At 31.3% G+C, this 21,858-nt stretch overlaps 2 protein-coding genes across 2 annotated transcripts; both read right to left on the bottom strand.

The window, feature by feature from the left end:
• Nucleotides 1-4,855: 4,855 nt before the first annotated feature.
• Nucleotides 4,856-8,200, bottom strand: LOC101260270 (geraniol 8-hydroxylase-like). Its single transcript, XM_004247567.5, has 2 exons — nt 7,204-8,200; nt 4,856-5,724 (listed from the first exon to the last, which is right to left on the bottom strand). Exons 1-2 carry the CDS (start codon nt 8,110-8,112, stop codon nt 5,125-5,127), a joined length of 1,509 nt encoding a protein of 502 aa, XP_004247615.2. The 5' UTR covers nt 8,113-8,200; the 3' UTR covers nt 4,856-5,124.
• Nucleotides 8,201-8,979: 779 nt separating this feature from the next.
• Nucleotides 8,980-12,281, bottom strand: LOC101255536 (uncharacterized). The gene is made up of 5 exons (XM_004247631.5): nt 12,082-12,281; nt 11,913-11,980; nt 11,478-11,666; nt 11,190-11,372; nt 8,980-11,003 (listed from the first exon to the last, which is right to left on the bottom strand). The coding sequence occupies exons 2-5, from the start codon at nt 11,956-11,958 to the stop codon at nt 9,283-9,285; spliced, it is 2,139 nt and encodes a 712-aa protein (XP_004247679.2). The 5' UTR covers nt 11,959-11,980; nt 12,082-12,281; the 3' UTR covers nt 8,980-9,282.
• Nucleotides 12,282-21,858: the final 9,577 nt, after the last annotated feature.

Raw genomic sequence — 21,858 nt, 5'->3', positions numbered from 1 at the left:
TGTAACACTACATATGAATTGTTACCAAGAATAATTAGGTTTTAATTTACTTTTCCAGTACCTCTTCCCCTGCAACTTCTAAGCCATGGGATCGGCTGACATGTTGCCTGTATGCGTCATTCGCAAAATACTCTGTTATCTTACTTATAGAGAAGCAACTTGGAAGAGAAGTATCTCCAAAGCATGGCGACTTGCCTGGTTGGATCTTCACGACTTTGAATTCCCGAAGGAAGACGAAGCAACAGAAGATAATAGCATGGAGAGAAATAGGGACGAAAGTATTCCATTTTATCGTAATTTTTTTAAGGTCGACTGTGGAATGCTCGACATTTGTGGATGCTTTTCCATGAAGTTTTCGTCTCAGGAAACTCAATCTACAATCGACAAGTGAAATGTTTACATATTTCTTGTCAAATAAATGCAGAGAGCCTTACACCTTTTCTCTCTTCTATTCAGAGGTTCTTTCTTAGTCGTAAAATTTGATTTTCTTTTTTAATATTAGATTGATATTTGGATTTTCTTTGAACCGTAGGCAATATGAATTGTTAGTTTATGTGAAACAGTATATTTCCTCAACTTATAGCAACGGTATAATTGTCTCTGCATGGCCTGTAGGTCATAAATTTAAACAGTAGACTTAACTTACTGACATCAGAATAGAAAAATCAGAGGATCACAATAAATACGATCTACTACAGCTTATAAATCAGACAGAAAACTTCAGAATCTGAGACTTCACATAATTTTAAACTTGTCGATAAGGACTTCTTCGTGATTCCTTCTATCCTAATATATGGGATAGAATCATCTGTGCAACAGAATCGCCAAAATATAAAGGTCCATACAAAGTTTCTTTTAGTATAGTTTATCGACCTGGAATCGTAGTGAAACCAATATCATTTGCTTAATACAGATACAAATATTTGATCATACAAAAAAAATAAGAATGGAAGGAGTATCAAATTTGCAGTAGTTTTAACAAAGCAAAGTCCCACTGATACCTGCAACTATCTTTATCTGTCGAATTTCATGTTAGCAATAGGAATTGAATCAACAAATCGTATAGACTGATAGAAGTATTGTAAAAAGGAGCTAGAGTTTCATGTTATCAATAGCAGATGCATAAGCATCAATACAGTAAAATTGTTCAAAGGTTTCATACCGAACAACTAGTCCCTTTTTTACAAACAAGAGGATCTATAACAAAAGCAGGTATTGCCTCAGTGATTATTGAGGCAATACGTGCCCTAGTAAATGGTCAGAGAGACAACTTATACTCGATTTTGCCTTTGTCAAGCAGCGACAGGAACATATGAATCGTTATTGTGAAGTTCATACAGTAAACGTCTCATAACGAAGTACTGCAACATCTATTTATCTCTAAAAGCAGGGGAACCAGGTCCATATACATCTATTTAACGCGTCATTACATTTGTCTAAAAAAACAAAGGTGCTTAGTGGTTCAATAGACGATACTCCCACCAAATAAGAACAGATGCACAGACCACATAAAGCAGAAGTCTAAAACAACAACTCTATACCATATAATTTTTTCTTTTCAACACAGTGATAGTGTATCACCAATCTAATAAAAAACGAAACCTATTCCTCTCGGTATAGTACCTTATTGCCTCCTTTCCCCTTCCGAGTTCCACAAAATGCCATTTCACTTCTCCCCAATCAAAACTATAGAGTTCTACTTCTTTTAATTGATTCAAACTCTTCATGTACATTAAACGATCCATGACATATGCAATCATTGTAACATTTGACTCAAGGAGAAGTGTCCTAGGATGACAACTCCATTGCAATTTAGCATCCACGAAAATGTTAGGCACTAGATTTCCCTTATACACAAGTGACACCAAATTTGGAGCATCAACAATATCCAACTTAGGAGACATTTCCGGTTCAGTAACATACGACAAGTGTTCAAGTGTTGGTGCTTGAATTTTAACGAGCTGGTTTCCAGCTTTCCAAATTAAAACCGACTTGATCTTTTGAAGATTATTATTCATTAGCTCAATCTTTTTTCAACCCGTAACAATTATCATACATGAAACTGACAATAAACGGACAACTATTAAGTAGAGTCTGAAGCATGTTTTTATCTAAAACTACATCAGATAGAGTAAGCTTTCTCAATGAATTGCACTTCATCACACTACTAGATAATGAAACATTCTTCAAATTACTATCCTAAGAACCAATTCTCTTAAAAGATTTTGATGCAAAGATTTTGAAAATAGGCAAGGGGTACGAGGTATAGTTAGGAACACCAAAGACAATATGTTTTACACTGTTCTGAACTCTAAAGTGCAATGTCAAGCTATTTATCAAACATAGGGAGAACTAAACGCAAATAACTTAAGTCTGATAATTCAAACTTTTCAATAGGGATTTTTCCATCCCGATATCTCTCCATAATATTATCCACTATTTTCATTTTTATATTGTTGTGATACTCAATTGTGAAATTCAAGTTGGGAAGAGTAGAACATGCTTGCAACCATGTTTTCGAGAGAATACTCAATCGAGTTGCTTCTGTAAAACTAAGGTAAGAAAGTATTTTATGAATGAAACATTCAGGCAATAAGTTAGCCATGGCAGGGAAAAGTTGCAACGATACAAATTAGAATAACCTATACATAAACCCCATGATTTATGAAAGACAAAAAATGATGGTAACTTTTTTAAATTTATTTTTTAAAAGAATTTTTTAAATCAAAAAACAAAAATACCATAAAAGAAATACCAAATCTTTCTTTCACTGTATATGTTATTAACTTTAATATTACTTCTCATACGCATGTGTTTATATTTTGTGACAGAGTCAATTTATTATTATATATGCATTATTATTAATTTTAATATACACATGGTATAAGTTTTTAATTTTATATCTAAAGTATACCGTACATTTTATGGCAAAAGTGGAAGTAGTTTTATGTTGAAAAAATTGGTTATTTTATGTCATAACTAATAATAGTGATTATAGCCGTCAATATGGGCTAGGCTCGTTGGGCCGGTCTGGCCTAACTCGAGATTTAATAGGGCTGGGCTAAGATTTTTGGAGTCCATTTAAGAAAAGGGTTTTTTAGCCCGGCCTGAATAAACCTGCTCATTTGGGGGCTTGTGAAATTTTGGTAGGGCCGGCCCGTGGGGTCAATAAAAATTAATTTAAAAATATAATATAATATTAAAATTTAAAAATAAAGAGAGTGCAAAATTAAAACAATTAGGTTATATTTCTATTTAGATACTTATACTTTTAGTTGAAAAAAAAAACTTAATAAATATTAAGGAAAATGCACAAGTACCCTAGACTAAGATCAAAATTCCAGAGATACACCTTAACTAAACTAAGGTCCTATTACCCCTGAACTTTTTTTTTTTTTGTAATTTTATACCTCTTTTGTATTATGTGGCACTCTATGTGACTCCACGCAATTGAGGCGCGTCAGAGATATTTGGATGCCATTTAAGCCAAAGAGGTACACAAAATTAAAAAAAAAATAAGTTCAGGGGGTAATACGAGCTTAGTAAGGTGTGTCTTTAGAATTTCAGTCATAGTCTAGGGGGTACTTGTGCATTTTCTCTAAATATTATAAAGATTATTATATTTGTGAATTTGATTAACAAGTAGTGACAAGGTTTCATTTGTTTCCATTAAGATTAGGATGTTTTAATTTGAATACACATTTAAATATTAAGATGTGCATTAAGATCTAGATGTGTAAATCTGAATAAACATCTGAATATTAAAATATTGTCTCTGAATCTGAACACTATATTATTGGGATAGTCTGTTTTCAATATCTGAATGCACATATGAAATTAACGTTATATCAATAAAATATTATAAAATCATTGTTGGTAAAATAGTTTTTTTTCCATATAAAATAATATTTTGAACATTTTTACCGTAACAAGGTAATATGATTTATGTTTTAAGAACTCAACATCAAGTTACATCATTAATATGACTATTTTTTGCACTCAAATACTTTGAGAATCTAATATAATGCAATTTAAAATAGTTTATATAGAGTAGTAAATATATAGTTTAGAAAAATATTTTATTTTATTATAGAATTTTTTTATTGTTATCGATCAAATAACTAATACTTTCTTATTTTTTAAAATCGTGCTAAATATTATATCATGAGAGTGCTTATCAATTCAAATATATTGATTAATTTAGAAAGTAAAAGATGTATATTAAGTTAATATGAATAAAGGAAATTATAATGACAAACATGTAATTAATATTAATTAAATAAGAAAACAATTTTTATGAGTTGTCGTGATTTAGTTGAATTAAGATAGGAGTCTTATTTTTTAGTGTGAATAGTGTTAAGGGTGTGTTACAGATCTGATTCATTCAGATATATCCAGACCCATTAAAAGGTTTATAAGAAAATAAAACAAACGAACTTAATGAATTGAATCTGAATAATTAAGATCCAGTTCTTAAAAAAAAAAACTTAATGAGGCAAATCTGAATAATTAAGATTCAAACCCCATTAAGTGCAAACAAATGAGGCCTAACATAATGTTAAATTTGTCGATATTTATGATAATAATTTTAAATTATAATTTATAATTTAATTTAATAATTATAAAAAAAATATCTTTTTAAAAAGTGGGCTGGCCCGGTAAGCCTGTAGCCCACGTACTTGTGGGCTGGACCGATCATTTTCTGGCCCACACAAAAAATAGGCAAGCCCGGCCTGACCCGTAAAATGTCAAAGCCTGTATAGATTAGCTCGGATGGGGTGGGCTAGCCCATATTGACAACTCTAATAGCGATGAAGGTGGAGTAGGAAAAATAACATATTAACAAAGGATGATATACGAAAAACTATAAAACATTCTCATGGCCCCTTCTTTACCACTAAACATCAGTCAACAGTTTTAACAGTAGGTTCATAAGTTATATACACTTATATTTATTTAGGTTCACAAGTTAATATATATATATATATATATTTAATTTTTTAATATAAATACATGGTCTACGGAAAAGCTATGGATTCATAGACTCCACTTTATTAAGTTTTTGCTACGTCCATGCCAATTGAAATAGTGCTTCATGTCCAATTTGATCTCATATATATAGTCCTATAGTGAAATCGGGACAAGTCGTAGAGGACGTAATTTGCCTACAATAAGACCACTTTTCTCCTCCGCATCCAAATCATCGTTGCCTTCAACAACCCAATCAAATGAATTCAACAACGAACCCAACATTATGGGAACCGTCCTCATAGCCAAAGATATTGCAGGACACATTCTTCGACCAACACCAAAAGGAATAAGCTTAAAATCATCTTGACCACGAATATCCATAACATTAGAACCCCAAAATCTTTCAGGTTTAAATACCAAAGGATCCTCCCAAATAGTAGGGTCACGACCTATTGACCATATATTTACCATCACTTGTGAACCCTTTGGTACAAAGTAGCCACAAAGTTCAAATTCTTGCTCCGCCTTACGAGACAAAAGAGGAACAGGCGGGTGGATCCGCAATGTCTCTTTCAAAATGCAATGCAAATAAGGAAGCCGAACAAGATCGGCTTCCTTTATTGCCTCTTTCTTGCCAATAACTTGTGCGAGTTCCGCTTTAGCCTTTTTCATTGCGTGTGGATTTTTCATCAGCTCTAGCATTGCCCATTCTAATGTAGCGGAACTCGAATCAGTTCCCGCAATGAAAAGATCCTGCAGCATATGGGTAGATCTAGTCACTCGAAAACGGAAAATATGATGTAGTTGGACTTAGACACATAGAACATGAGATTTTAATCGAAGAAAGAAAAGAAAACTTTTGAAACTCTAACTGCTAAGTGATCTGATCTAACTTCATATATTCAAGATAAGATATCTAAATGGAATGAGTGAAAAAACATCTAAAATAAAAGGAGACATTTTGCTTATTATTGCTTCTTTTTTTCCTTAGTGTCGATACTTGTATCGACTTGGCTATATAAATACGTATATCAAGTTTATTTCATTAAATTTATCAAATGACTCTTGTGAAAATCACTTTAATACTTAGTTTTAGTCGACTTTTTTCACAATAGAATATTATAAATCGATAAAATGGAGATAAGTTTGTTAAATAGTTGTCAAAATGTGACTTATTTTTGGGACCCAACTCTAATTAGATATATGGATAGAGTAGGGTGGTGGATGACGTAAGAAGGGAAGGCCCACCCCGTGCTTTCGAGACTTAAAAAATGGGGAAAACTATACAAATTTGATCCATTAAGTAAAGTATTTAGCCAAAGTAAATCCAATCCAATATATTTATCTTGATTGGATCTACAATTCAAACTAGTTACCTGACTACCCCTTGTTTTAATTCAATGAACCACTACTTCTTCATTCTTGATCCCATCAGAGTATATACATTGATTTATACTTTGATGGTAACCTTTTTAGGATATAATGTTCCTTCCTCAAAAAAAGAGAGTATTGAGACATATGATGTAAAAGATACTCTCTCTATTTCATAATAAGTGAATTATTAAGTTATTTTTTTATATTATAAGTCACTTTTTCTATTTGCACTTGCATTTAGAAATAAGGTAATTTTACTCTGCCTTATTTAATTAGTTATAGATTTTCTAGGTTAGTCAAAGTAAATTTATTTTTAAGATTAATTAACTAATAAATAAGGATATAATGAGCAAAATATGATATTATATGCATAAAGTTTATAAAATGATATATATTGAAGTCCAACTATTTTTAGAGAAGAGTGACTTATATTATGAATTTTTAACCAAACTAAGTCATTATATAAAATAATTTACCAAAGTAATACATTTTTCTAAAATTTTACAAAACTAGTATAAACGTATTTCACGGTAATGTTTTAGGGTATATTTTATTTTATAAAAAACTAACAGCATTAGGTTGATATACGTTATTGTAAGTAACGTTTTACTCCTAAAGCGTTACTGTGAGTAACGTATAACAATCTGACGCCATTAACTTTTAAAAAATAAAATATATCCTAAAACGTTACTGTGAAATACGTTTATACTAGTTTTGTAAAATTTTAGAAAAACATATTATTTTGGTGAATTGTTTCTCCTTATATTATCTCCACAATTCACTTATTTTTTCAAAGCATTTAATTAGCAATACACTAAAACTAAAATAGTCTAGACGATGCATGCATGAATTAATTACCAGACAAAGGTGTTCGATTTGATTTCTATCCGTAGCAATATTATTGCCTTCGCCATTGCCATCTTTTTCTTCACTCATATTTAGCAAAATATCCAAAACGTCTTTAGTTTTCTGGTTCTTCTTCCTTTGCTCCAATCTTTCATCAATAAAATCTCGAAAAATTCGAAACATTTTAGCAAAATCAGCGCAAGTGCTTCGATTAATCCCTTGAGGATCGATCCATTTCAGCACAGGGAAGTAATCCACCATGTTAAACTTTCCGATCTGGAATGTAATACTCCGAATCACATCCTTGAATTTCTTCTCCGATTCCGCACACAAATCCACTAAATCCGCGGAAAAAATCGTATTCGATAAAACATTAATCGCGATATCAGAAGCAGCTATACCAAAATCCACGGCATCACCGGTTTGGCTACACCGATGACAGTAAGCAATAAGCTCTGAGATTTTCGTCGACCGGAGATCCTGGTTCGCGTCGAGCTTGTTTGCATTGACGATACACGAATTCAATATCGTCCGGAGATTTTTCCGGCGACTGCTGTCGACCGGTAGCCATACGACGGAGAATTTATGGTGGTTATGAGCTTCGACTGCATCTTTGGGTGTTTTACTTGAAAAGGCGGAATCGTGTTTTTTGACGGCTTCTTTAGCCACGGCTGATGAGGATATAACGACTGTAGGTAATCGGCCCAATTTGAGACTTAGTATTGGGCCGTATTTGTTAGCAAGCCGTTCCATCGACTTATGGGGCGGAGCACCGAATATGTTGTGAAGATTTCCGACTAAAGGTAGAGGAATTGGTCCTGGTGGAAGTTTCTTATTATTACGAACACGGATCGAAGTCCATGCAAGTAATAATAATACACATATAATTCCTATGTAAAACATGTCGATCGATGGTATCATAACAAAAAAAATAGCTCAATGTGATAGAAAATGATTTGTGTACTGAACATATTTTGACATTCAAATTTTGGTTCTACCACTAAAAGTATCATTTTTCTATATGATACTCCAGTATATATAAATATTTATGTACCTATTGAACATTTCGTGTGAACATGACATAGAAAGTGATATGTGCTTTAATAGTCACTCAATTTGTTAAAATTGGAGTGTCTACTACGAGAAAAAAAAAGAGAGTCTACTGTTTATTTATTCAACATATTACTAGGCCTTCCTAACATGTAAGATAGTAAAGAAATCACGTTTCTTAATTAGGTAGACTAGGGATCAGATTTTGGATTGGCCAATAGTGTGTAGGAATATTTAGATGAATCTTTTTAATAGAATGTGAATTTATTCATTTAAAAATAAAAATAAAAGTAAAAGACTACTAACCATCAATTTTAGATTTGGATTTGGATTTGGTCAGGTAAAATTTTTTGTGGTATATGTGATACTTATGTTGGTAAAGGAGCAAAGGTTGTGATTTTTATGTTAGAAAACATAGTTAAATAACGTCAATGAAAAAAAAAATTATAATAATGTGATCATGTTTGAAATTTTACGTTGCTGTTGTAGTTAGTATCTTGCATATTTGTGTTCGAAGAAGAGGAGCAAAACAAACGAAGCATGCTCAAAAGTAAACCAACCCCTTGGACTGCTACGAAAAAACACACCATAATCATAGACATTTTTGTATACACACAAGTCTTTGATCTCCAATATGCATTGTGATTTTACGGCTCAAAAATTCCTTTGTCATGTAACAGAGAAAAACTATCAGACACCATTGATTGATATGAGATACACGCGCATAAGAACTCGGTGTTTAGTTGATACATGAAAAGAAAATGGACTATAGAATAATGTCTTCTGATATGCAAAATATTATAACAAACCAAAAGAGGAGAAAACAAAACAGGAAGTATAACTTATAGTCATCACTCAGAAATTCGCGGGCTAGCTCACTCTCACACACTTTTTTCAGTATCTTACAGACTATACATGGTCATAACACTCCATAGTGATGAAAAATGCCATATGAAAACATCTTTAATATGGTGAAAAAATCAGTCAATCGAAAAAAAATAAATAATCGAAAGCATAACACAAATATCTTGTTGAGTCTGTTCAATAATGTGTAGCTGCTGTGCAACATATGCAAGTGGTGAAGAAAGATGGTCTAGGCTTGCGTTTTCCGCTCCCTTTTGGTGAAGTTAGACAAGTTTCCTTTTCTTCTGATGCCTGAAAGTCCTCTCTTTTTGTAACAACAACATGGTTCTGTTGTGTTTCAGATGTAACCTTCAGATCGCCGTTTTCTCCTTTGTTTGACAAGCCTAAAAGAGGAGTACTGGAAATGTCTGAATCACTTCTTTCTACTCGAATAGTCTTTTCTTCGACTGTCACTGCCTCGTAGTCTAATGAGGTTCGGTTGTATCCAGTTCTCGTGATTGAGTTTGAAAACTTTGCGTTGGAGCCAACTGATAAGCTTCTCGGAGGAGTCTTTTCAGGACAGAGAAGTGGAGTTTGATCTGATTCTGAAGATCTTCTGTGAACACCAAAATCGAAGCTTGGAGACTTTCGAAGCTCATTTCCGTTGCTTGATTTCTGTGGGATCGTTTGGAGACTTAAACTTCCAATACTCTCTGGTGCTTTGGAAGGAGTTTCATTGTGAAAATTTGGCACCTTTTGATCAAAAGAACATTTTCCATTGGAAAATGCTAATGCTTCAAGACTTGGCTGAACATTCTGTGCATTTTCTGTCTCTTTTTTTGATATATTGAGTTCAAAAACACCAGAGTCCTCAGTGACAACAAATTCGCAGTTATCGTGCTCTGTCAAGTCTGCGTTGTGTTCTTTCTGATCTTCAACAGACTCAAAACCCTGCACTCTTCCATCTGCATATGCTATATCGATACCATTTTCCGATTTTGATGGCCCCAAATGCAATATGCACTCCTCCCTTGTTTCCTGTCTACTAGGCTTCTCAACTTCAACCTTTTCTTGTTCAAGAAAACCATTTTCTTCTGTAGTTGTTACAATGAATTTGGTTGGGAGTACTCCAATTTCAGGCACCATTTCAAATGTTTCTTCAAAATTCACATGTTGTTCTTCTGGTGGTGCGTGATCATGATAAAGAATATCAGGTTGAACATTTATCTCGAGCCTCGCTTTATCCTCCTCAATTGAATAATCCAGTACACTATCAGTGTTATTGTTGGTTCCTGTTTCCTCTGTAGCTTCTATGGGGTGTGATTCAACTGAAGGAGCTGAATTGTCATTCTGCATTTCATGCACTTCCTGCATAAATGACTCAGTTTCCTTCGGATCACATTTCTTTACCGCGTTTTCTGATTCACTTGATGTCAATTCAGCCTCTGGAGTATGAATCATGGATTTGTCTTGTGGCTCAACAACTGATGCAAGCGAACTCGATGGAATAATCTGTGGACTATCTGCCAACAATGAGCCTGTAGTATCACTAGGACTGGACTCCACTTTAGGAGTTTCATCCAAATCAACCTGATTTTCAGCACTCGTATTCTCATGTTTCTCCTCATTTGACATATCTCCCGTGGCATCCAGTTCTCCCACCAAGCATTCCTCTTGTTTAGTGATAACGTTTTGATCATTGGCATCAGCAACAACAGTCTTGTCAGCAAGTGAAATTTCAGAGCTGATCAACTGAGTTTTATCCTCATTCTGTCCTGATCTTCCCTCCTCTGGAGTTTCTTGTTCCTCACTTGGTGATGAATCGAAGTGTTCTTCTACCGTATCAGTAGCAACACTTGAGGATTCAACTGGATCAAACTTCAAGACTTCATCATTTGATAAACTTCCTTCTGCCTCACCTGATATAAGTTTTTACCAATTAGAGAGAAACTCAAATTCTTGCTTACTTATCTATTGATGTCTACATGACTATTCAGTTATCGAAACATAAGTTACAATCATAAACTTAACGTCTGCTTGCTATTATACAAGCAGGAATATAGTGACCGGTATAATTAGGTCTACGATGACAAAAAGATTCTGACCTTTCTCGTTACATATTTGGTCATGAACTTCATCATTTTCCTCAAGAAGTTGATCAACTTTTTGCCCATATTGAGAAGTATGTGTTTCAATATTAGTGACTTCACTCAATATGCCATTAGCATCTGTTTGAACTTCAGAACATTGAAAAGGCTGCTTAAATTGTGTCTCTCCCTTATCTTCATCTGCATAAGAAATTTGATTCAAAAGCAGACTACCACAAAAACAGATAGTACTAATGAAGAAAAGCTAATTCCATAATCAAGAAAACAGCATCGAAAAAAACAGACCTGTTTTTTCATCTTCATAGTTCTTAAGTTGAGGTTCTTTATCTGTTGAAGTGTCAAAAGTAGGCAAAGCTGCATCTTTCTCATGATTATATTTAGTTTCACCTTCAGGAACTATGTTGTTTTCCTCTTTAACACCATCTACATTGCCAGTATCTTCGCCTTTTTGTTGAACATCAACTGCAGCATTCTCTGCTCAACATAAATCAGTAAACACATCAAACAAACAGAATCTTGATATTCTAAACCAAAAAAAAGAAACAATCTTGAACTTCAACTAATCATCAAGCACATCAAACATACATAATCTTGAAATTCGGAACGAAAAAGACACAATCTTGAACATCAACTAATCATCAGACACATCAAACAAACAGAATCTTGAAATTCGAAACGAAAAAAGAAGCACTAATGAACTATAAAGCTGTTCTGTTTTACCTTGATGATCTACTGATGAATTTGTGTTGCCCATCTCATTTACCATAATCTAACTAACAATCCAACTCCTGCAATAAAACAGTGTTTTAATCATACTCTAAAGACAAGTGTCAAAGATTATACTATGATTAAAATTAAAAAAAATTAGGGGTCCAAAAATCATTAATACCATGATGATGATGACAACAGTGATATTCACATGCTAATAGCTAATATTAGAGGACAGCCTTAGACCTTTTTAAACATGCCAGTGTGTTAATAGTTGATTAGTGTGGACTCCTCCATTAATATTTGCTTCAACAATAAGCCTTTAACAAAGATGAGCCACAAAAACTAAAAAATAAACACAAAAAAAGCAATTTTTGACTTAAAAGTTTATTTTAAGTAAAGAGTGTTCTCTTATGGGGACACAAGATGCTTCATATACTAATTTTTTTAGCCTGTTTTCTTTTTCTTTTTCTTTTTCTAAGTAAAGTTTTGTATTCATTTTTTTTAAAAAAAATTGGCAATTTAATATTTGTATCTATGCCAAACCAAGTACAAAATTGCATTATGCGGCTTGATGCTTGCGTTTTATGGGACACTAGCTTAATTTTAGCTTAGCTAATATTACATTAAAACATCACATTCCTTGTGTTACTAATTTTTAGTGCTGGCATGATCATTAAACATAAACAAAGTAGCATATAAATGTAATGATATATGTTTTTTCTCAATTTTAATTTGTTTGTCATACTTTTTAATAGTCTGTCTTTTCTTGACTATTCTTTATTTCTGACTTTCTACATAACACATTTAAGATCATAAGATTAAATGATATTTTGGTACGTTCGACAAATCTTTTGTTTAAGACGTCCAAAAGTTTTCTTTATTTCCTTTTGAACTCAGAATTAAATCAAAATTGAATAAACAAAATTAAAACAAAGAGAATAGCAAATAAATTTCTAAATATAGATTATCTAAGTTCAACTGAACATATTGCTTTTTGACTCAAAATATGTCTAAATATGCCCCCAAAAAAAAAAATTTACCTATAATAAAATCGCACTCATTCTGAATTCATTTACTCTGAATAATAATATGTCCCTCTCCTTTCTTACAACACATGGAAGGGCCACCATTTTATATTTACAAATAAATAACTTAGTAGTTGATTAAAAGTATGAAATTCATGAATAAAATGATTGATTAATTGGGTCATTCTTTTTGGCCTAAACAAACTAATTGTGATGGACTTGTTTAAAGGGTGGGAGCCAAATAAAGCTTGTTGCTTTGCTAATTAATCTCATCAATAACTTCTTTATTGGATAAGGAATAATGGTTCCATTAAGGTCTAATTTTCAAAGATTTCTTGGTGTTAAAGCTTTAATCCAATCTAAAGATGGCCATGTTTAGAATGTTTAGTGCTAAACTCATCATCATTTTCTTTGGAATTTTAGGCTCTTTTTTTTGGACCATTTAATTCCTTTGATCAATTGTATTTATTACCTTTAAAAACGAGGGTTGGTAGAAGCCTATAATGTGAATGTCTTTCAAGAATAAAACTATTATTTTTTTGAAAAAGAATTTAAGATGCATATGATGACTGAAATTTTAGCCAATTTTAACATGTGTTTTAGTGAGAGCAAGCATAAATGAAAAGAAAAATTAAAGGGTATTAAATGATTTTGTTTATATTTATTATTGTTTTGACAATTGATGACAAACTATGTTTCAAATTTGAGTTCATTTGGAATCGACCAAGTGTTGAAATTCGAATAACAAAATTATTATTATTTTGGCAAAACAATTTCACACACATAACTAAGATTTACGACAATTTTTATACACACATTATATGTAAATTTTCAACCTTAGTCATGGACGTCTACTTGCCAATAGATCAATGCCCAATAACTCATGCAGGTCCAACAATCAATGGCTCAAAGTAAAAAGCACAAATGTTACGTAATACGCATATGTCTATTTTTTAATTTTATATAAATTTTAATGTTTATTTATGCACATTTAAAATTAGATGATATAGACATTGTCTGGTTCAAGCAATGCAGTTGCTTGTCATAAATTACACTTTAGATTACCAAAGGAAAACTAACTACTACTATATATTCTATTGTTGTTGTATATAACTTTGAGGGAAACTACTGATTATTAAAATCCAGCAAACACACACTAGCAACAACTTAATAGAGATATTTAGAGATAATAATTCTTATTGTTGTAAAAATATTTTTAGCGATAATTGAGTTAATGTCATTATATTCGGAATCACTAAAACCTTTAATGCATTTATATAGAATCATGATAATAAACATTCTTATCATATTAGTATCATTAAATAAAATATAATAATTATATTTTTATGAAAAATTACCTAAATACACAATTTATTTGATCATATTCTTTAAAATTTTCTATCATTTGAAAAAATTACAAAAATCTCAACTCTCTTCTATTCTCGGATGAATCACTTTACGCGATGTATTGATCGGATATATTACTTTACGCGATGTATCGAGACATACACAATATATCAGGACGTTGAGTGATATATTCGAAACCAAGATACAATTTATTGGGACACTATTGAGATGTATCCGTAATTGAGACACAACTTATCACGACGTTTTGAGATGTATCAAAATTTCACCAAAATTTAAGAAATTTTTGTGATTTAAAAGAGAGTTAGGGTATGATATGATTAGATCTTAATATTATCAGATTTATGTAAAAATTTCATATTATTATTGCTGCTAAATAATTATCATAAATTCTTTCTTTGTTATACTAGCATCCAATGGGCCATGACTCATGTAGTTGTCTACTGAGAAACTATGTTGCATTTGCAAAAGAAGACTACTTTGATCTTGGGTCTTATTCAATATTAATATGTTACTATAAGATGTACGACCAATTCAAAATCAAAATTGAGATTGAATTTTATTTGTACTGTTCGTAAGCAAGACAAGTTTATTGTGAGATTATCATAAATGAAAATTGAGATTGAATTTCCTATATTTTAGAAATGTATACGGATATTTATGGATCTATTCATTCATCTAGTGAATTATTTAGATACTTAATGGTCTTAATAGATGCTTCTTCTGAATGATCTCATAGTGTGCCTATTATTATCTCACAATTTGATGTTTGCAAAAATAACGATACAAATAATTGATTACATGCATAATTTTTTAATAATCAAATTAGTACGTTTAGCAATCGAATCATGACTCACCTCTAAAAAGGATAGAATAATTAAGAAGAAATAAATTTAAAAATTACTCTCGAAATAATAAAATTAAAATTTACTCATATAATAATAAATTAAGAATTTACTAAAAAAAAAAAAAACGTGACATACTAAAGTTGGAGTTTACAAGTATGTAAGTCAAATTTTATACACATCATATGCAAATTTTCAACCTATGTGACGTCCAATTCAATACATCAGTGCCCACCTCATGATGGTCCAACAATCAGTGGCCCAAGTAAAAAAAGCATTACGTAACACAATATGTCACGTAGAATATATATATATACATATCTATTTATTTAATATTATATAAGTTTTTGTATTTATATATGTACATTTAAAATTAGAAAACATAGATATATTAAATAATGAGGAACTTTCGTAAATAGTTATTTTAATAAATTTAATAACACTTTATAGCTATAGTTTTTATATTTATGGATTGTAGCTACAGTTTAAGTTATTTTATTTATATTATTCGTAAATATGTATAATTCACAGGTTTGTATAATGCATGAATATATTGGTATATGTAACGACCTGTTTAGTCGTTTTTGAACAGTAGAGTTTATTCTGGTAATAACTGTCTGGGTCGACGGATCCCACGACGGACCGTCGAGGGGGTCTCGTTCCAAAACACTTAGATTCTAAAAATTTGGGTACTGAGAACAACTCTTTGAACTTCGCGACGACATGGCAGGACGGACCGTCGTGGGCACGACGGACCGTCACAGACCCTTTAGTGAAATTTAGTCTCTGAACTTTGTGACGGAAGCAGCAGGACGGACCGTCGCAGGCACGACGGGCCGTCACAGGCTGCGTAAACCTGACTGGGTCGGATTCCTGTTAAAAGTTTTTAAGGGGCGTTTTGGACTATTCCTGCTTATGATTATAAAGTTAGTGGTTTAATGTTAATAATTCAATTACTTGGGGGTTAAAGGAGACAACCTTGGAATAAATAGTGGGTTCCTTTTGTCATCTTTTATGCTTAATTATATGGTAATTAGGGTAAAAGAAAAAGAGTTTGAATAAGGAAAAATAGAAAGAACAGAGGAGAGGGACGAACGAGCGAGAGAGGAGAGAACGAAGAGGAAAGCAAAGACCTTGAGAAGTAGCTCGCTTGATCACAATTCTTCGGTGGAGGTAGGTTATGGTTTATGCTACTTCATAGTAAACTCTTAATAGCGAATGATATGTGTTGGGTAGTATTGTAAAGTCTTCTATATGCTTAATTGTGTGCTTGCATGATGTGATTATATAATTGTGATAAAATAAGCATGATGAGGCTGCTGAATCTTAAATCTTAAAACCTCTTTGTTAATGATGATGTCTTGGTATAAAAGAAGGCTTGATGAACTAAAAGAATGAGGTTAATGGATCGGGTGTCACGTTCCGACACCAGGATAGTAATAGTGGATCGGGTGTCGCGTTCCGACACCAGGATAGTAATAGTGGATCGGGTGTCGCGTTCCGACACCAGGACAGTAATAATGGATCGGGTGTCACGTTCCGACACCAGGATAGTATTAATGGATCGGGTGTCACGTTGCGACACCAGGATAGTATTAATGGATCAGGTGTCACGTTCCGACACCAGGATAGTAGTAGTGGATCGGGTGTCACGTTCCGACACCAGGATAGTATGAGGAGGATCGGAGTGTCACGTTCCGACACCAGGATAGTAAAAAGAATTAATCTTGAATTATGCTAATATACTCAAATTTAATGAACCTGTTTCCCAAATAAGTATGGTGTGGAGGCTTGAGTCCTCATAGATGTGCTTGGGTTGTGCCCAATGGTTCATGTGTTTGTTGCTTGCCACATGTTAAGTATTGTAGTTGATTTATATTATTATTCATTATATATTGCTCTCTATTCTGAGTTGGCCGATGATACCTACTCAGTACTTGTGTTTTGTACTGACCCCTACTTGTATGTTTTCTCTTTGTTATTTGTGGAGTGCAGCAAACGTACCGTCGTCTTCAACTCAACCGCAACTCTAGTCAGCCTTCATCACGTCAGATTTCAGGGTGAGCTATTGTTCCTAGCTCGGACTGGATTCTCTCTCATTCATGTCTTGATGTCCTTGAAGTTCGAACATGGACTATCTCTTTTATTTGTTTTAGCTACCTAGACATTCTTAGACTTAGTAATTTGAGGATAGATTGTTCTTGTGGTGATGACTTCCAGATTTTGGGAATAGTAATTTATACATTTTAGAAGTTATTATTGATTTCGTTAATGAGTTTTAAGTCTTCCGCATTGTATTTTGTTCATTTTGGTTCAATTATTGATAAATGATTTGGGGTTTAGATTGATTGGTTCGCTCACATAGGAGGGTAAGTGTGGGTGCCACTCGCGGCTCGTTTTGGATCGTGACAGCATAATTCAATTATTTTTGTATAAACTCGAAATAACGAATTTATATAATTATAAACATTCAAATATAAATAGTTAAACAAATTATATTATACAAAAATAAGATAAATTATATATACAAATTTTGAATTATACAAACGTGCGAACTAAACAAAGCTAAAAAGCCAAGTTGCATAATTATAACTAAAATAGATTGCAAATTATAATTAAGACAAATTATAGATATGTTAAATAATTAATTAATATATATTTACTTATATGCACAATTTTCACTTAAATAATTTACATCTTAACCAACGACCAATCAACAAATCCTAATAAGTTTTGTTCCCTTACAAAAGTACACATCTACAAATTCTCTTGATGTAGAATAAATAGCAAAATTGCATTTTTAACATTGACCAGGTCAACCAATGCAGTTGCTTGTCATAAATTACCCTTTAGATTACAAAAGGAAAACTAACTACTACTATAGTTTTTGTTGCATAAAACTTTTAGCACATTTATTTATATATAGAATCATGATAACAAATATTCTTATCATATTAGTATCACTAAATAAAATATAAAAGTAATTATATTCATATGGAAAAATTACCGAAATACACACACTACATTAAAATTGTTCTTTAGCGACAATTAATTAGCAATTATCGCTAAATGTATACTTTTAGCGGTAATTAGTATTCATTGTATATGTCCCTAAAGGCTTTAGTGACATTTGATCTAATGACACTTAACTAATGCCTGTAAAGGCTTTAGCACCTTTATTAATATGTTTATTTATTATCGTTGAAAGTTATTTTTGTTGTATTGACAATTTATTTGATCATATTCTTTAAATTTTTATATCATTTAAAAAAATTACAAAAATCTCTACTATCTCATATTCTCGGATGCTATCACTTTACGCGATGTAATGATCGGATACATTACTAACGAGATGTATCGAGACGTACGCGCAGTGGCGGAGGCGGAATTTTTATCGAGGGAGATCAAAGAATAAGTAAGCACACTAATAATATACACAAATAAGCAGGTCGTGTTAATAAAAGCGGGCGGGCTCAAATATAAACTGGTCGGATTTGATTTAAGCAACTAAATAAAATTCAACTTTACCTCAACATAAAAAATAAAAATCAAAGAAGTATGTGTTTGACATAATATTAAAATGAGTACGAGAGAATCTATTTTTAACAAAAATTTAATTATCCAAATTCAATCAAGACAATAAAATTGGCGTTGAAAAAAATAATAATCAAGACGGAATAATATCACAAAAAATCTATAATTATTTATAAATTTTTAAATGATTACACCTATTTGTTTAATCTTACTTATAATTATATAATTCTTTAATCAAATATAAATGAAATGTTTGACTTAAAATGAGTGTGAGAGTGTCTTTTTAAATTTAAATTATGAAAACTTAATTTTTTTTATAAGTTTTACTTGATGTTATAAAAATAGAAAAGAAAAAGCAGCTCAAACTATAGAAAAATAATGTTATTTACCGGGATTCGAACTCGTGCGCATTTAGAAATTAAAAATAAGAACAGCTGAAAGTTGAAATTATTATATTAAAAAGGGATGCAAATACTCAGGTTCGAACTCGCAAAATAAGCGCTGACCTTATGAAATCCTGAACCCCCTAACCACTGAGTCAAACCCTTTGCTTATGTTTAGGGGGTTCATCACTTAATATATACTTGTAAATCAAAAAATTTATCCTATATATACAATATAATTTTTCCGACGATCCGAACCCCCTCGGCCCCATGTACCTCCGCCCCTGGTACGCGAGTGACATATCCGAAATTAAGACGTAATGTATCGTGACATTTAGATGTATATGAAATTGAGACACAATTTATCACGACGTTTTGAGATGTATCGATCAGGATTCCACCAAATTTAAGAGATTTTTGTGATTTAAAAGGAACTAGAATATGATGTAACTAGGTCTTAATATTATCATATTTATGTAATAATTTCATATTATTATTGCTACTAAATAATTATCATAAATTCTTTATTTGTTATGGTAGTATCCAATGGGTCATGACTCGTGTAATTGTCTACTGAGAAACAATGTTGCATTTGCAAAAAAGACTATACTTTGATGTTACTATAAGATGTACGACCAATTCAAAATCAAAATTGACTAGGGTTGACGATGAGTGTGCCTCTTCTTTCTCTTATCCACAAGACTTCCAAAGGTCTTTATGGGTGTTTTATTATAATACTAAGAAAATACATCTTTGCTTTAATTTTATTTATCAGGTTTTGATTTGATACGAAATTTAAAATAATAAAAATAAATTTTGTAAGTTTATAATCTTAAAATAAAGATATTTAGAATGTATTTAATTAATATTTGTATGATCTGAAACATGTCAAATGACAAATTAGAATTAAAGAGTTACAAAAATAAAAAAAAGAAAACACTACTATTTTTTAAAAGGACTACTAAGAGAGAATTTTCCAAAGAATGTGTTGTTGTGTCTATCATTTCTCATTATAATAATAAAACTTGATTGTTTACTTTGAACATAAAATTCATATTGATAGTGAAAGTATACTATCTTAGAAAATTGTATCGTAAGGTATAAATCCACATCAAAATTTTCTTTCACATTTGTCTTTATATTAAGTCTTCATTTTCTTCCCAAAAATCAAAATGCACTCTTAAATACCTAACATTGACAAGGAAAAGTTAAGAATATCATTAAGAATCCCCTTTTATAACCTTCTTGGAAAGACATTATGGAACTTGAGAGATCCTTTGCAACAAACTTCATACATAAGCTTTTTGGAGAAAAAAAAAATACTAGTATATAAACTTAAAAATAGTACTTCCTCCGTCCCTTTTAGTTGTCATAATTTTCCTTTGCAACAAACTTCATACATAAGCTTTTTGGAGAAAAAAAATACTAGTATATAAACTCAAAAATAGTACTTCCTCCGTCCCTTTTAGTTGTCATAATTTTCTTTTTCAGTTAAATAATAAAAAAATTGACTAACATTTTAGGACATATTTCTTCATAATATTGATATGCAAAGAAATGCAATTTATAGTACTTTAATTTTGTATAGTTTTTGAATATCTGAATTTTTAGTTTATAATATGAAACTAATGTAATCTAATTCAATTTAAAAATTTCGTTAAATTAACTTTCGAAAAACGCAATACGACATCTAAAAGGGCATGACAGGAATTCTCTCTTTGTCACACACTATTTTAGTAAGTCCAAAATAAAATGACATATTTGTATATTTAGTACTAAGAATTTAACTTTAAAATGTCTATTATAATCACACGAACATTTATGACTTGTTTTAAGCTACAAATTTCAAAAGTCAATTTTTATTTCTTAAATTTCGTATCAAATCAAATAATATCACGTAGATTGACGAGACAAAAAGAGTATGAATTTTGAGGTGGCAAACTGACATCATAATAATATCATCATTTGACACTCAATATCTTACGTAATACAATATTATCATAAGAACTATTCAAATTGTTAGAGGACTTTGTCCATCATTTAATGTACTCTTTATAGAAGTTGATATACATGAGAATGACATATTCAAAACTATAGACTTAATTTTATTTCATCAAAAACTATTTTTGCATAATTAGTTTTCTTAAAAAATGAGATTTATAATTTTTAAAAATAGAATAAATTATGTACTACGATAAATAAAAATAACACAATAATATTTAAATTATTTATACTAATAATGTAGAAAACATATTATTGCATCTTAATTTAGAGTTCGAGCCGCTGTTCGTATAAAATGTACTTAACTATGATTAAGTGTAATATGTATTTTCACTTTACCTTTTAAATACTAAAAAAATAATTTTATTAGTCTAATTTTACCCATTAGGGATATATATATAAACAAACTAACTTGAACGGCAAAACAAAAATAAAACATAGAACAACGTAACTATAGTGTCACTATATATTAAAGCTCCAAAGTGAAATTGGGTAACATAAATTAAATACAACCTAATTATTAATGAAATGGATAGCTAATTAAAGTGCACATAAGTTAATTCATGCAACTTTATCATCAAAATATAAAATAAAAAAGAAATTTCCTACTTAACAAGAAAGCAAAAATAATAAAATAGTTGAAAACTTGGAATAAATTCAAAATTTCCAATATTATATTGTTTGTCATTTAATTTTATGCCTAACCCTAACTGTCATAACATTTATTAATAAAATAACGGAGACAAATTGTCGACATTAAAAGAAGCTGCATAAGAATGAAATAATCTTAATATCTAAGTTA

The sequence above is a fragment of the Solanum lycopersicum genome, chromosome 9 (assembly GCF_036512215.1).
Source record: "Solanum lycopersicum chromosome 9, SLM_r2.1".
In the NCBI taxonomy this organism is placed as follows: Eukaryota; Viridiplantae; Streptophyta; class Magnoliopsida; order Solanales; family Solanaceae; genus Solanum; species Solanum lycopersicum.
This window is presented reverse-complemented; position numbering and strand designations above follow the sequence as displayed.

What these genes read in the sequence shown, in the direction of transcription:
- LOC101260270 (XM_004247567.5), bottom strand. Translation starts at nt 8,112, where the DNA reads ATGATACCATCGATCGACATGTTTTACATAGGAATTATATGTGTATTA. An exon ending in AAATCGAACACCTTTGTCTG is followed by an intron (nt 5,725 to 7,203) that starts GTAATTAATTCA and finishes CATATGCTGCAG; the next exon opens with GATCTTTTCATTGCGGGAAC.
- LOC101255536 (XM_004247631.5), bottom strand. Translation starts at nt 11,958, where the DNA reads ATGGTAAATGAGATGGGCAACACAAATTCATCAGTAGATCATCAAG. An exon ending in TTCATCAGTAGATCATCAAG is followed by an intron (nt 11,667 to 11,912) that starts GTAAAACAGAAC and finishes TATGTTGAGCAG; the next exon opens with AGAATGCTGCAGTTGATGTT. An exon ending in CCAAATATGTAACGAGAAAG is followed by an intron (nt 11,004 to 11,189) that starts GTCAGAATCTTT and finishes AACTTATATCAG; the next exon opens with GTGAGGCAGAAGGAAGTTTA.